At 40.2% G+C, this 12,407-nt stretch overlaps 1 protein-coding gene across 6 annotated transcripts in view; it reads left to right on the forward strand.

The window, feature by feature from the left end:
* The window catches only part of CASK (calcium/calmodulin dependent serine protein kinase), a 377,037-nt gene that overhangs the window by 190,999 nt on the left and 173,631 nt on the right, over positions 1-12,407 (forward strand). For all 6 annotated transcript variants that reach the window (XM_062184520.1, XM_062184522.1, XM_062184523.1 and 3 more), the window contains exon 5: positions 3,083-3,155. In XM_062184520.1, coding sequence (XP_062040504.1) covers positions 3,083-3,155 — 73 coding nt within the window. The remainder of the gene's footprint in view (positions 1-3,082; positions 3,156-12,407) is intronic.

Genomic DNA, 12,407 nt, shown 5'->3' on the forward strand with positions numbered 1-12,407 from the left:
CACATATATATTGCTGAGTTTCTCTGAAAGCATAGGCCACTATGTTGTTCCATGAAATGGAAATTTTAGATTAAAAGTTCAGTGAGCACCTCTCTAGAACATGTGGGCAGATTTTGGTTCTTATTTGATTCTGCTTGCACACTATGCACAGGCAGTACCTCCAGGGATCATGACTGGAAAGCCAGAGAAGAATCAGTTTAGATGTTACAGCTTGGGGAGAAACAATTGTGCTCTCCCCTTACACACGCTAAGGATTATGCTGTGCAAATATATTTGGGTCAAATAATTGAGTATTCAGAAATTCATATTTTTAAATGCTCATTCATTGAATTTTGTTTTGTTATTTGAGGGTTTTGGGGGGAATTTTCTCTAGGCTAGGGACATTTTAGGGGAGCTGTCCTAATACTTGTGTATCCAAAGTAGTCCAATATGTAAGTACATGCTATGTCTACTTTATTTACTTTAAACTTATCCACTATTCCACATTGACATCTGGATGGACAAAGAGGATGTTCCTAAAGTCTTCAATTAAACTTGACAATAATGATAATATTAGGAAAATAATGCCTTAGCCTTTGAAATGTGCTTTGGAGTTTGCAAAGCACTTTCATATTTGTTGTCTTTTAGCCATCTTAGGGACTCATAGATCCTCCAAAGCCTGATTTGAACCACTTAGGGTCTTAATACCAAGTTATGACCCCTCCAACTTAAAACTTACGTATAGGCTCCCCTGGCCCAGAAATTGAACATCACAACTAATGACTGCATGAGCCTAGCTCCCTGGCTTCAAGTTGTGAGAACATAATGAGAAGCAGAGGAACAAAATCTAAATTTGTTTTTTTTTTCTTCCTACCTTTCATTTTTCAAATGAAACCTTCTAATCAATTTTAATGCATGTAGTATTATGCTAATTAGAAATACGTTCAAGTGAGCTTGGTTAGACCAAAGAGGGAAGTTGATGGAAATGTCTTTTGTAAATTTATTTATTGTATTTGAAAGGCAGAGTCAGAGAGAGAGAGAGAGAGAGAGAGAGGTCGTCCATTCACTCATTCACTCCCCAAATGTTTGCAATGGTTGGGGCTGGGCAAAGCCCAAGCCAAGAGCCTGGAACTCCATCTGGATCTCCCATGTGGGTGGCAGGGACCCAAGTATTTGGGCCATCTTCTGCTGCTTTCCCAGGTGCTTAGCAGGGAGTTTGATCAGAAGAGGAGCAGCCAGGACTCAAGCTGGTGTTCATATGAGATGCCAGCATCACAGGCAGTGACTTAACCCCCTGCACCACAATGCTGGCCCTGAAATGTCTTTTAATTGTAAAACAAAAGTAGAGAATTTTTTTACTTGAATCAAACACACATACAAAGTCATTTGTGAGTACTATTAAATTGCTTGGTTTTTTTTCAAAAGTTTTCACATATTTATAATTAACCCAACCTACTAATACAGAGCATAGAAACAAAGAGAAAAATTATATTCCCAATAAAAATGGCCAGCAATCTAGACAGTGGTGATGTTTTCAGCTTGCTGTGGTGGTATGTCAGTGACCTTGATGCAGCATGAATATGTGTGCCGTGTCATGTGCAGTTCATTATAGACCCAGATTGGTTCTTTTCCAATGTCTCGTCTTAGAATTGCACCCGATTTTATTGCCAGTTTTTATCTGAATGGGATTATTTTGCATTTCTTTCTTGGCCAGGGATCTCTTGATCCTGAAAGTCTTGTGAGAGGATGTAGAGAAGAACAGAATCAAACACATACACCACAGTGGTGGAGAAAAGTTGAGGTAGCTTTTATTTTAAAGCATAAATAAAAGATCGGGAAACAAAGCAAAATTCAATGAATACTGTACAATAAATACTGCTGAGTCTGTTGCATTTCTGTGTCTTGGCTACCTGGGAAGAAAAAGGAAAAATGAGAAAGGAACAGAGATAATAGGGGTAAAAGAGAAACGCAGATACGGAACAAGTGAAATAGAGAACAGAAAATGGAAAACTCAGAAGAGAAATAGGAGAATTTTAGAAATAGAGAAAAGAAATTTTAGAGTATACTGAGTAAACTGCAGACAGTTCACAACTTACGGTGGCTCAACTTACAGTTTCTTTTTTGACTTCATGAGGGTGCAAAAGCAGTACACATTGAGTGAAAGTCATACTTCAAGTTTCAAATTTTTATCTTTTCCTGAACTAGCAATATGGGGTACAGTACTCTCTCACAATGCCTGACTCTAAGTTATTGTAAGCATTCTGACAACATTTCAAGTAAGTTTACGCTTTGATGTGTAGTTGGCTGGCTGTATTAAATACATTTTCAATTTACAGTTAATTGGCTTGTTGGAACATAACCCCATCCTAAGTTGAGGAATATTTGTATCTGTTATCCCCTTGCTAGTTTGCCCTATTACTACTTTATAGTGACTTTTTTAAATTCTAATCCTTCCTTTTTTCTTCACCTGTACTCCATGAGGGATCCTCAGCAGGCCCCAGCTGACTCTGGGAATTCACATTTCCTAGGACATGAACCTAGAACTAGCCGTGCTTTGTTCAAGGATGCCCTAACTGAAACTTGATTATGTTATACAAAGAAATCGCACATAGGGGAGGGTCCTGCCATCATGTGGCCTCAGAGACAAATGGAAATAAGAATAAAGAGCCAGCTTTGCTGGCAAATAAAAGGCTCCTATGCCTATGGTCAGCATCCTTAGGATAGCTCTGAGCACTGTTTACTTAAGAGCAATCCAGTTGAACTAACTACAAGTAAGTGTGTATTGGAAAATTGTGGAGGGTTTTTTTTTTCATGTTTTAAGCTTCAATGTTGAGTTTGCAGCTCAGTTTTACTCACAGTTCATTAAGTAATCCTTTGGACTTAGCTTAGAAAATATAGAAATACTATTTCATCATGAAGCTCATAAATTTGAGTTTGTCAACTTTTTCATTATTAAGCCTCACTTTCCAACCAGTCCTGTTTGCTCAAATAGAAAGTGTCCCCAGACAGTTGCTCTGAAGGTGGGAGTTCTAAACTGAGATCACTGTATGCTGTTTTAAAATAAGAAATGTTTACAGCTTTACATTTCTTTTGTTTGTTACAGCCATTACATGAGACAGATCCTGGAGGCTCTGCGCTACTGTCATGATAACAACATCATTCACCGTGATGTGAAGGTAAGTCCTTTTTATCGCTGACTTTAATGTTTGCGAAGGGAAACTACCATAGCAATGGTAATAGTCAGAGAATTTTCTTTAATTTCTTTAAGAGAACATCTTACGTTTATTTACAAATAACATTTTGTTTAAATGCTTTATATCTGGTCACTGTACTGATTCTTAATAGGAACACTTTTTATAATTTCAGTGACTTTGTTTTACTAAAACATACATACAACCTAAAATTTTATTATTTCTCTTTTGCCATTGTGTGTGTGTGAGAAATGAAAAATCCTAACAAAATGGAAAAAACAAATAATATCCTATGCTGGCTTAATTGGAAGGAAAATTAGAATGTTAGCTTAAATAGTAAAAGTTAATCATATGCTTATATTTTAATGTAGAATAGTTAGCATTGTATGTTATCTGTAGAAAATTTTTAAACAGTATAAAATCATAATTATAACTGTAAGGTTGCCACAAAACACACCAAGCACCGGAGTAAGGGAAAGGGTTTATTGGTGGGGAAACCCTACAGACCGGAGGGGAGGGGCAAAGAAGGAAAAGAGGGAGACAAAGAATGTAAGAGAGAGATCAAGAGAGGGAAAGAGATTGAGAGAGAGATATCAGGAGACAGAGAGAAAGAGAGCCACGTGCTCAGGAACAGGTCCTCTTAAAGGTTTGCGCTTGGAGGAGGGGCAGGGAAGTAGGAGCAGTGAATCCCATTTAGGGTTGGGGTGGAGCTGACACCGGTGGTTGAGCCATGGGGTCACCTGGCTTCCAGCCATGGCTGCTGGGGCTAGAGCCTAGGATGGTGTCCGGGGTGTAGATAGCACCATAGATAAGACTGTGCCATTCTACTAACAATAACTGTAATCCAATTCGGACCCTTAGAATATCAGTATTGTCATTATTCAGCCTTTCTGTCTGTTTGATACTATTATCAATTTAATTAGAATTCTGTGTCCCTGGCTTTTACAGTGTCAAGAAGAAAATAGAGGCAGGCAAGAAAGGAGATCAGTGGGCATTTCTACTGATCCCCAGCCTGTACCAAGGCCCAGAATGACCAGGGAGCCCCTGAGGTCTCCCTGGCCATGGGCTATACTTTTATACTGGCTTCTCTCTTAGCCAGATGCTCATTCTCTCAAGAGATATTATTAAAGTCCTGGCTTCCTCAATGTACTTTAAATTTTTAAGAAAATTAAGTAGAGTTTAATTAAAGTTTCTATAACGTTTCAACAATTTTTGCAGAAATTCTTGTAGTTAAAAGCTGAGGGAAAGTGTGAGCAATTCCAAAAACCATCTAAAGGAATCTTACAATGGCAAATGAAAGTCATTGGAGAAATGTACAAAATATGTACAAAATTATTATATATTATTATATTATACTATTATATGTACAAAATTATTCTAAATTCATTGAGAAAAATCTCATTCTTTTCAAATGTGACAAGAAAAAATATACTGCCGTTTAAAGTAGTTAAGTACCTGCCACCCAGGTGGGAGACCCATATGGAGTTCCTGGCTCCTGGCTTTGGCCTGACCCAGCCCCAGACTGTTGTAGGCACTTGGGGAGTGAACCAGCAGATGGGACTTCTGGGTTTTTTCTCTCTCTCTCTCTTTTTCTCTGTCTCTCAAATAAGTGTATTTTTATAGACTATGAGTTTATCTTGGTACAAAAACAATTTTTAAATTCTTACATAGATTTTTCATAATATACATTGTGCATATATTATGAAAATAATTTTTTAAAGATTTATTTATTTATTTGAAAGTCAGGGTTACAGAGGCAGAGAGAGAGAGAGAGAGGTCTTCCATCTACTGGTTCAATCCCCAAATAGACGGGGCTGGAGCTGGGCCGATCCGAAGGCAGGAGCCAGGAGCTTCCTCCAGGTCTCCCATGCGGGTGCAGGGGCCCAAGGACTTGGGCCATCCTCCACTGCCTTCCCAGGCCACAGCAGAGAGCTGGATCGGAAGTGGAGCAGCCGGGACTCTAACCTGCGCCATATGGGATGCCAGCACTGCAGGCTGCTGCTCCACGCGCTACACCACAGCACCGACCCCGAAAATAATTTTTATACCAAAATAAACTCATACTTTTTTCTATTTTCCATGAACTTTATGAAGTACTCTCACATACAGAGTAAATTATATCTCCTTGTATATATTATAAAATAGATAAGTTGCAGACTTAAAATGTATCAGATTGTTCATTTGTGTAATACTACTGCGTTCAAAATTATTTTGCTCAGAGCAGTTTTATTTTGAATGACTTCTGTTCTGGAAAGATCATTATATCAATATATAATAATTATGAACAACATACTTTACTGTGATATTTCTGGTAATAAGGTCAACTTTTGATGAACATTTGATATAATGATAACTCAGAACCAAGTGGAATCCAAATATTTGACTTCACCTGCTAATTTACCTTCTGGCTTATTGATTCAACAAATATTTGCGTGCCTTCTTGATGCAGACTCCTATGCCTGGAGCCTAAAGTATTCTGGTGTTAGTAGGGAAGTAGAACAGTGTACCTGTTACCTCCTACAGCAGATCAACACATGCCACAACTTAGTGACTTCACACAACAGCTGCCGTTTATTTGCTCAGGTTTCTGTAGCTTCTGCAGAGGACTGCTCACTTCTGTGACACAGGCTGCTGGCTGAGGCCACATAGTTGGTTTCCACAAAGACTTCACTTCCTTTTCCGCTGTCTCAGCTGTGACTTGAACAGCTGGGAGCTGACAGAGCCCTCTCCATATTGTCTCATTGAAGGCTTCTCCCTCCCCACATGTAGCCCCATCTTCAGCAGGACAATGTCTCAGAGTTCCAAAAGAACAAACTTCTTGGAGCCCAGGCTCAGAGATGTTGCTGTGTCACATCTTCTGCATTCTGTTTGTCATACTAGCCCCCCCAAAGATCACAAGGCTAGCCTGGGTTCAAGCAGAGGAAAAATAGATCCATCTCTTCTTGGAAGGGGTGCCAGGTGTGTACAGAAATGGGAGAACTTGTTGGCGGCCTTCTTTATAAACAGTCAAATAAATGATCGGTTGTGAGACTGAGTGTTGTGAATATCATTAGCAGACAGAGTCAGAGAAATTTCATGGAGAAGAACATGTTTGAACCTGGTCTTAGTAGTTCTACAGAGATAAGAAGACATGTCACAGAAAAGGTGTGTGCAACTATCCCAAGGCAATTTTGGACTGGATTATATTAGAATAGCTTATTATTTCCGAAAGATACACCAAGCCATTTTGAGGAACCATGCAGACACATACGGAGGAAGAGAAGTAATTCTCAACCTGCAAATTAAGAAGAAACAACCAGAAGAAGCAGCGCTATTCAGTTAGCAGGGAGACTCAACACAGAGCACACATTAATGATGATAGTCTATACTTCAGTACCAGCCATATATGTTTTATGGGAGTAAATGGAATCCTCACATTTCGTTAATTGCCAATCTTGAATTTCGGTGTTCTTTTTTTAATTATTTATTTGAAAGAGCTGCATAGAGGGCGAGAGACACACTGAGAGATCACCCATCTGCCATTTCACTCCCCAAATGGCTGCAATGGCCAGAGCTGGGCCAGGCCAAAGCTGTGAGGAGCTTCATCCTAGTCTCCCACATGGGTGGCAGGGGCCCAAACATTTGGGCCATCTTCTGCTTTTCCCTGGCCTTTAACAGAGAGCTATATCAGAAGTGGAACAGCTGGGAAATGAACTGGTATCCATATGGGATGCCAACATTGCAGGTAGCAGGTTAACCCACTGCACCACAATGCCAGCCCCTGGTATATGTTTCTCACTCTGTCTCGGGGCTGGCACTGTGGTGTAGCAGGTAAGGCTGCCTGCAGTGCCAGCATCCCATATGGGCACTGGTTCGAATCCCGGCTGCTCTGCTTCCAATCCAGCTCTCTGCTATGGCCTGGAAAAGCAGTAGAAGATGGCCCAGGTCCTTGGGCCCCTGCACCCACATGGGAGACCTGGAAGAAGCTCCTGCCTCCTGGCTTCAGATCGGTGCAGCTCCGGCCATTGCGGCCAATTGGGGAGTGAACCAGTGGATGGAAGACCTCTCTTTCTCTCTTTCTCTGCCTCTCCTTCTCTCTGTATAACTCTAACTTTCAAATAAATGAATAAATCTTTTTTTTTTAAAAAAGGCATTTGTCTGAAATATAGGTGTTGAGTGTCTCCTGTGTGTAGGCAGTGTCTTAGGAATTGGAGTTATATCAGTGAACCAAACAGACAAACTCACTACCTTCATGGAACTGACATTCTAGTTCAGGGAGACAGATAATAACCAATAAGCAGAAAGAAGTAAACTATTCTAGTAAAGGAAATACTGCAGAAAAATTAGAGTGTCAGAAGGCTAGGGAGTGCTAGGGAAGGAGCCACAATTTTAAATAGGGTGGGCAAAGCAGGCCACGTTGAGATGCTATCAAGCCAAGGACTTAGAGAACAAGACGGAGTGGGCTAAGCTGCTATCCAAGGGAAGAGAGTTCTAGGTAAAAGGAAGAGCCAGTGCTCGGGTACTGAGACAGGAACCTAGGGGGCACGTTGGAGGAACAGCAAACTGTGGGTAAGGCAAAATGAGCAAAGAGTAGAGAGGTCAGAGAGAAAAGAGGAAAGGGGCTTGAATTTTCACCAGGAGAAAAATGAGGAGTCACCAGAGTTTGGGACCATGACAGACTATGATCTGACTGTCTGTGGTTATGAGGCTGTGTAGCTTTTTTTTTTTTTTTTTTTTTTTTTTTTTGTAATACACTGCACAGGGGCTCAAGGGTGGAAGCAGAGAGACAGGAGAGGAACCTGCTTGACTCAGAACAGAGTGGTAGTAATGCAGGTGGTTTAAAAAAAAAAAGTAGTTAGATTTCAGATGGATTTTAAAGTTTTTTTTCAACAGGATTCTCTAATATAACTTGATAACCTAGGTAAAACTTGCTCAGGACTGTGTTATAGGAGTATTCCAACGTAGTGATCTTTGTAAAACCTTAATTACAATACATCTCATGTAGCTAATCATTTAAATTTCTCACTTAGTGTGTTTGCCAATAAGCAGCCTAGGAGCTTTTATTTGCATTCAGCTATATTTTCAGTGACTTGTCTATATGCACATTCAGTTTGTATGTAGATTTTGGTTCCTGTAGTTAATGTTTTTGTTCAAATTCTCTTTCATTATACCTAGTAAAGGAAATAAAAGAGTACTACACCACCTCATTTCTCTTTAAAAAAAGTTTAGATTATTTAATTGTCTCATCTAGCAAAGAATATTCTCAAATTCCTTTGCTCACTCCTATTTCTCCTCTTTCCCTTCCTCCTTCCTTCCCTCCCTTCCCCTTTTCTCTCCCTCTCTCCCCCCACTCCCTCCCTCTCTCGCTTTCTCTCCCACTTCCTCATCCTAAACAATGATCCAAAAGCATTAGATTTCCCAACGGTCTTAATATTATATTACTAATAATGCTTTTTTCTTTACTTCTTAGGTATTTCTCTTTTTTAAGTAAATAAAGAATTTATTAGGGGGTTTGACTCATGCAATTGTGGCAGTTGAGAGGTCCCACAATGGGTCATTTGCAGGCTGGAGAGCCTGGAATGCTGGTAGTGTAGGCTTAGTTCAAGTCCAGAGGCCTCGATATCAGACAAGCCAAGGATGTAAGTCTCAGTTTGAGGCCAAAAAGCCTAAGTTCCAGCAAGGGTGCCACTGGTGTGCTCCGGGAGTCCCAAGGCCAGCAGCTGACATGCAAGACAGGAGTTGAGCAAGTCCCAGATCTCTCTCCACGAGAGCCCAAAATCACCTTCCCATGTAGTCTCTGCAGACCCCCAGCCTATTGGGTCTTATTCTATTGGGTCTGTATTCAGACTCATATGCTAATCTCATTTGGAAATACCCTCTCAGACATACCCAAATAAGGCTTTTCCAAGTTTCTAGGTATTCCTTCATCCAGTCAAGTGGACACCATAAAGCTAACCATTACAAGGCTACCCCTTATCAACTTAATGCCGATACACATCTCCTTAAATGGTACTTAATTTCCACATAAAGACAATAACAAGGTAATAATTGCCCTAACATAATGTAGCTATTCTGCATACAGCCAAAAATGCACCATCCCTTACCCCCGAAGAGGAGGTGAAATCCTTGGATAGCATTTCTTTGGAAATCATCATCATTGAGTCTAAAAAGGATTATATGGTTAGATTTGAGTATATAGTACCATGTGACCTGTAGTGGAACCTTTGGGAGAAGCAATTTCACATGTAATTGCATAAAAAGGAATTGTATAATCCTTTGAATTTTGGGGAGATATGTCATCATAGTACAGGGTATATGTACAGCCACGGTAGTGACATTTGGGCCAGATAGTTGTGGGAGGCTCCCCAGGGTATTGTGAGATGTTTCATAATATCCTGCCTATCTCACTAGAAGCCAAGGGCATCGTCCCTCAGTTGTGACAATGAAAAACATTCTCAGACATTGCCAGATGTCCCCTGTGGCACAAAGTTGCCCCTGGTTAAAATACACTGTCATAATGTTAGATTTCTCATGCTTTGCCTCACAACAAACATTAAGAGATATATGCAAATTTCTATTTTTCTATCATCTTCCCTTTAATTCTTTTTCTTCTGAAATAATGTGAAAGCTTCCGTTCTGTTTCAATGATTTTTTTTCTTTTCCTTTCACCCCTAAATGTAAAAATCCATTATAAAGAAATAGCAGTTGTCATGGTAAATGCAATTCCTGACTCCTTGCCTGTCTTCTTTGGCTCTACTAGGAGTTTGTGGAATATTCTCATCTCCCCTAGCTCCTGCAAAGGGCCTCACAGTGCATCACCTGGGTGTGAGAAGAATCAGCATTGCTTAAACCTTTCTGTCCCTCTGACCCACTCTTGTACACTTTTCATAACTGAAGTTAAAATGAAACAGCTCCTGAGGCTGCAACATTCTGCAAATGCAATCACTTTCCATTCTGAATGGGGCTTGGACCCAGGAGGTTTGGGTGCTCACTTCTTATTTCTCAGAACTGTAACACATACATGCAGCTAGAGGCCTCCCACCCAAGGGTTTCTGGGTATGCTTCCTTTAAATGGTTTTCCTTGTAACCCCTGTAAACACGCCTGGCTGCTCCTCAGGCCCCTCCTGGTCTCGGTTCTCTTTTCACCTGCATAGGCCGTGACTTTATTAAATGTGTGTTCATCACGTAACACTGGTTACCATGGCATTGTGGATTTCTTAAAGTATTCCTTCCTCTATTGCTCTGGGTCACTGATGTTTCTTTTACATCTGTTACCGCAACTCCCAAAAGTCCCTCATGTTGTACAAAGAAAAGTAAATTCTCATTCAAACAAAACTTATGTTTATTATTCTTTATTGTAAGAAACACACTGGTTAATCATTGACACTGCTTTGTACGGTTGTTGAACTTGTACCTTCAGGTTTGAAGTGTGGAATTTCAATGGATGTGCTTAGAAAAATCTCAGGAATTATAAGATCATCATAAATTTATCTTGCATTTCTGACTGCTATTCTTCTCTTTGCCCAACCTGTCTTTACCCTGCAAAAATCGATTCTTTGATTTCTGTGTGTGTCTGTTTTAAAAGAATGTTTCTTTTGCTTATTAGGAGTGAATGCTTTCACTGTTCCTGTCCTTCTGAGCCAAGGGTAGCATGTATGATATAACGAGGGAGATTTTTGTTCATCAGTGTAAAATCTCTCTAGCTGTATGTCTTCCCATTGATATCAATTTGATTGGAAGGATCACTGCATTAGGCTGCACCATTGAAATGCTTAGCAAATTGCCACTGTGCTCCCTTGTGGTTTGCTAGCAAGATTGCCTTTCAGTTTGTCCTCCCACGCTTGCTCATAACAGCTCCCACCCCAGTCAACTGCAGGCCAGGGAGAGGCTGAGAGTGCTTCCCAAGTCAGAACGATGGACCATCTTCCTCTTCTACACAGGGAGTGGCCATTAACCTCGTTTCAGGAGTTGATCCTGAGTTTTGCTTGTCAAATCTTAATTCACGGTTTGTGTCCCTAAGTAATAGCTTACTGAAATGCCTTAATGAGATTGTGAGTGTAAACAGAATAAGAAAGGACATAAGCATTTTATGCCTGTTTTCTACAGTTAAAATATAATCTTGTTGACCTATCTGTCAGAATTTGAGATTTATTTTTTAAAGATTTATTTATTTATTTTTGACAGGCAGAATATGGATAGTGAGAGAGAGACAGAGAGAAAGGTCTTCCTTTTTGCCGCTGGTTCACCCTCCAATGGCCGCTGCGGCCGGCGCACAGCGCTGATCTGAAGCCAGGAGCCAGGTGCTTCTCCTGGTCTCCCATGCGGGTGCAGGGCCCAAGCACCTGGGCCATCCTCCACTGCATTCCCAGGCCATAGCAGAGAGCTGGCCTGGAAGAGGGGCAACCGGGATAGAATCCGGCGCCCCGACCGGGACTAGAACCCGGTGTGCTGGCGCCGCAAGGCGGAGGATTAGCCTGTTAAGCCACGGCGCCAGCCAGAATTTGAGATTTTTAAAACCACAGACTTGTTCTTTACTATAACCCATACAGATACGTGAAAAACAACATGAAATCCAAACTTTGAAATTAGGGTAAAGTTAAAAATTGATATTTTATATGAAATACTGTGAAATTAAATAACTTTCTTCCATTACACAAAAAAAGTTCAACACGATTCACAATCAACTGTTGAGGAAAGTCTCTATAATGTATAAGTAAACATGATAATAGTGAACTCAGTACAGAGCATTCAAATGGGAGTTTTCTATCAGAGAAAATAAAGACAAATTGCATACCTCTTTTCCTGCTCTTTTTAAATGTAGGAAATGCTACTTTGCTAACTTTTATATTTTGTTTGAAGTAGGAGATGGAACTATAAGGAGATTTTTAGTATTAATTTTTAGAAGTTTTATATGTAATATTTTTGTAACTCTTAAGTGCAGTGAGGTTTAATACCGTATAGCTTAAGTTAATTAAAAAGTACCCATCTTCTTAGTGTCTAAGTCTGATGAATTTTGATTTTAAAACTTGGATAAAAATAAAACTACTTTTATAACTGTGGGGAAATCTGGGCATTTCACACTCTCTCCTGATGAAATTTGAGTTATTCTGTGATTCACACATCTAGGAGGTCACTGGACCAGACACCTCCTTTTACAGCCAGCACTCAGGGAGGTCACTTGGAGTTTCCATGTGTCCTTTGTCTCTGCAAATTAATGAGCCGGAAATCTGGTCACTACTAGTACAGGGTATGCATTGC

The sequence above is a fragment of the Lepus europaeus genome, chromosome X (genome assembly GCF_033115175.1).
Source record: "Lepus europaeus isolate LE1 chromosome X, mLepTim1.pri, whole genome shotgun sequence".
Classification (NCBI taxonomy): Eukaryota; Metazoa; Chordata; class Mammalia; order Lagomorpha; family Leporidae; genus Lepus; species Lepus europaeus.